This window comes from Portunus trituberculatus, chromosome 41 (assembly GCF_017591435.1).
Source record: "Portunus trituberculatus isolate SZX2019 chromosome 41, ASM1759143v1, whole genome shotgun sequence".
Taxonomy (NCBI): Eukaryota; Metazoa; Arthropoda; class Malacostraca; order Decapoda; family Portunidae; genus Portunus; species Portunus trituberculatus.
In genome coordinates, this window is record NC_059295.1 from 27,708,228 (window position 1) to 27,710,727 (window position 2,500).

At 40.0% G+C, this 2,500-nt stretch overlaps 1 protein-coding gene and 1 long non-coding RNA gene across 2 annotated transcripts in view; one reads left to right on the plus strand and one right to left on the minus strand.

Annotated features, from left to right (window-relative positions):
- Nucleotides 1-2,500, plus strand: part of LOC123516988 (paired mesoderm homeobox protein 2B-like) — a 124,815-nt gene that overhangs the window by 96,273 nt on the left and 26,042 nt on the right. Inside the window, 1 exon segment of the mRNA XM_045276795.1 lies at nucleotides 1-6. This exon segment is cut by the window's left edge and continues 172 nt beyond it. Coding sequence (XP_045132730.1) covers nucleotides 1-6 — 6 coding nt within the window.
- Nucleotides 1-2,500, minus strand: part of LOC123516990 — a 128,134-nt gene that overhangs the window by 24,740 nt on the left and 100,894 nt on the right. The window lies entirely within an intron of this gene.

Sequence of the window (2,500 nt, forward strand, 5' to 3'; positions counted from 1 at the left end):
CCGTTGGTGAGTACTGATGTGTGTGTGTGTGTGTGTGTGTGTGTGTGTGTGTGTGTGGAATATTTTTGCAAGCCATGTGAGGATGAGATATGTTGTGAAAGGCAGAAAAACGACTGTGTGGTGTTGGAGGATGTAGGAAGGATATCAAATGGTGTGAGAAGATGCAGGAAAGAGTTGGGATGCTGTGGGTGGGAGTAGGATGCTATGAAAGGCTGTAGGGATGAAATTAACCTTATTCAGTGCTATGACGCGTTTTCATATTCATTCTGCTTACTATTTAGTGATTTCATAGAGTTCCATAAACTTAAGTGGGGATTTAAATGATGAGGACTGTGGCCATTAATCTTCTGACCTCCATAGACCCTTCCTAATGCATATAAAATCATCTAATCATACCCAAACTCATGACAAAAATGCGTCTCAGTACTGAAGGGGTTAAGATGACGTTGAATAATTTAAGGAAGCTGTTGGTGGCCGTGGAAGACTTGCAAAACATTATGAAGGATACGTAATGCTGTGAAACCTGTTAAGAGCGTGCATTGTGCTGTGGAATGCTGTAAAAACCCCTGAAAAGAATACTATGGCATGCTGTGAAGACCTATTAGAATGCTGTGGCGAGGCTGGGATCTGTGGTGTTTCTGAAATAGGGACTAGTGTGCATCATCTACGGTTACATTTTACTCCAACGAGACATCATAACTGTTGGAAGTACTGATCAAAGTCGTTCCTATATTTCTTTTATCTTTCCCTACGCTTTTAACTCCTACGAAACATCGGAACTGTTGTAAATAATGCTCAGTCATTCCTATTTTTTTTCTTTCTATCATTTCCTACGCGTTATAATACAGTGACCTTCCTCCTCCGCCACAAAATATGGATCGTTTCACTGATACATTTTCCGTGGTAATGTTCCCAATAAGTTACCGTTCCTCGTGTATCACTGAGCGTATTGCCAACAGAAGTGACATAAAACAACTACTTGGATTAATATTACACCTTTAAATCTCTTGCCTGTGCAGTATCATAGGAGGTTTTCTGTGAGTGTGTGTGTGTGTGTGTGTGTGTGTGTGTGTGTGTGTGTGTGTGTGTGTGTGTGTGTGTGTGTGTGTGTGTGTGTGTGTGTGTGTGTGTGTGTGTGTGTGTGTGTGTACGTGCTTGCTATCGAGCTTATCCTAATGACAACTTCCAGGAATATTCTTATAAAACCTAATTTATTCTCACTAATACATATATACATTCCATTCCCCTTTCTCTCCCATCGACCCACGAAAAACAAAATGAATAAATGAAATAAATGAATAAAAATAATGAAGAAAAAAATACAAAGAAGAAAGAGATAAAAATTACGTGGTCACAATATCAAACCATCAATTTATCACACATTCTCAGTGACACCGTAGAAGGAAGCTCAAGGTCACAGGAACCCAAGGAAGGATATAAAATGAAGCAGAAAGATAAGGACATGAGGAAAAAAAAAGAAAAAGTTAAGGAACGGAGAAAAAGAGAGACAGCAAGCTTGTGGGAAGGAGAGAGAGAGAGAGAGAGAGAGAGAGAGAGAGAGAGAGAGAGAGAGAGAGAGAGAGAGAGAGAGAGCGGAACGGGTGGATGGATATGGAAAGACAAATAAGCGCGTGGGAGTCCGTGAAGAGATAACAGGAAAGTGTGGAAAGATGTGGAATTAGATGGAATAATTTGGAAGGCATTAACCCCTTCAGTACCATGTCACGTTTTCATATTTATTCTGCTTACTATATAGTGACTTTATACAGCTTTAGAAACTTATGTGGGGATTGAAATAGTGAAGAATCTTGCCATTTATCTTCTGAGTTCCATGGACCCTTCCTAATGCAAATAAAAAACGTCTAATCATACCAGAAACTCGTGGTAAAAATGCATCCCAGTACTAAAGTGGTTGAGAGGCTGTAAGGTACTGTGGAAAGCTGTGAAGTGGTTGTAGGGAATAGCAAGTGGGTATGAAGTACTCTGAGAAGAATGTATGGATAATATGAGAGGGCTGTGGGGAGGATGTGATGACTCCAGGAATACATGGCAGGATACAGATAGGATATAGGACAGTGTAGGAGTGTATAGAGAGATGCAATAAGGATGTGAGAAGGTGGAAGAATCTGCAGGATATAATTCAGGATACCATGTGAATTTGAGTCATAGGGATGCTTCGGGCAGGATACAAAAGGGTGTGAAAGGCTGTGAAGACCGATGGATGGGCGTAGGATACTATTAGAAGCTAGACGGGGAAGGAAGGGAATGTATCAAAGAATATAAAAGAATGTAGCATATTTTGAAGGATACTAAAAGACTGTTAAGATTAAAAAAAGGATGAAAAGGCTATAGGATTTTCAGGAGGAAAGATAATGATGTAGAAAGCAATAAGATACTGTGGGAAGGCATAGGAAGACATAGGATAGTGTGGAAAGGTGAAGGATGGAAATTCAAAGTAGGATGCAAAGCTGTAGGATTCTTAGAAGCAAAGATAATGATG